At 62.2% G+C, this 259-nt stretch overlaps 1 protein-coding gene across 1 annotated transcript in view; it reads right to left on the reverse strand.

Moving 5' to 3' along the window:
- Positions 1–142: 142 nt before the first annotated feature.
- Positions 143–259, reverse strand: part of LOC104538385 (nuclear receptor-binding protein 2) — a gene marked incomplete at both ends in the record, with an annotated part of 5,715 nt that continues 5,598 nt past the window's right edge. The window contains one exon of the mRNA XM_010181570.1: positions 143–198. Within this exon, the coding sequence (XP_010179872.1) occupies positions 143–198 (56 nt within the window). The remainder of the gene's footprint in view (positions 199–259) is intronic.

Genomic DNA, 259 nt, shown 5'->3' on the forward strand with positions numbered 1-259 from the left:
TGCAAGAGACCTCAGCTCACGGCAGAGCTTGGAAAAGGGCAAGGAAGGAGGCTCCTCGGGAAGGTCCAGACACCATCGCGATCCCCAGCACCTCAGCAAGAACCACCCTGCCCCGTGCCCAGGGCCACTGCAGGCTCCCTACCTCCAGCGCACACATCCCGAAGGAGAAGATGTCCACGGCCGTCCCGTCAGTCTTTTCTGCAAGACCAAGACAGGACCACATCAGGACAGAGGTGCAGGACACCACCCGCTGCCCTGG

The sequence above is a fragment of the Mesitornis unicolor genome, unplaced genomic scaffold (genome assembly GCF_000695765.1).
Source record: "Mesitornis unicolor isolate BGI_N332 unplaced genomic scaffold, ASM69576v1 scaffold31323, whole genome shotgun sequence".
Lineage (NCBI taxonomy): Eukaryota > Metazoa > Chordata > Aves > Mesitornithiformes > Mesitornithidae > Mesitornis > Mesitornis unicolor.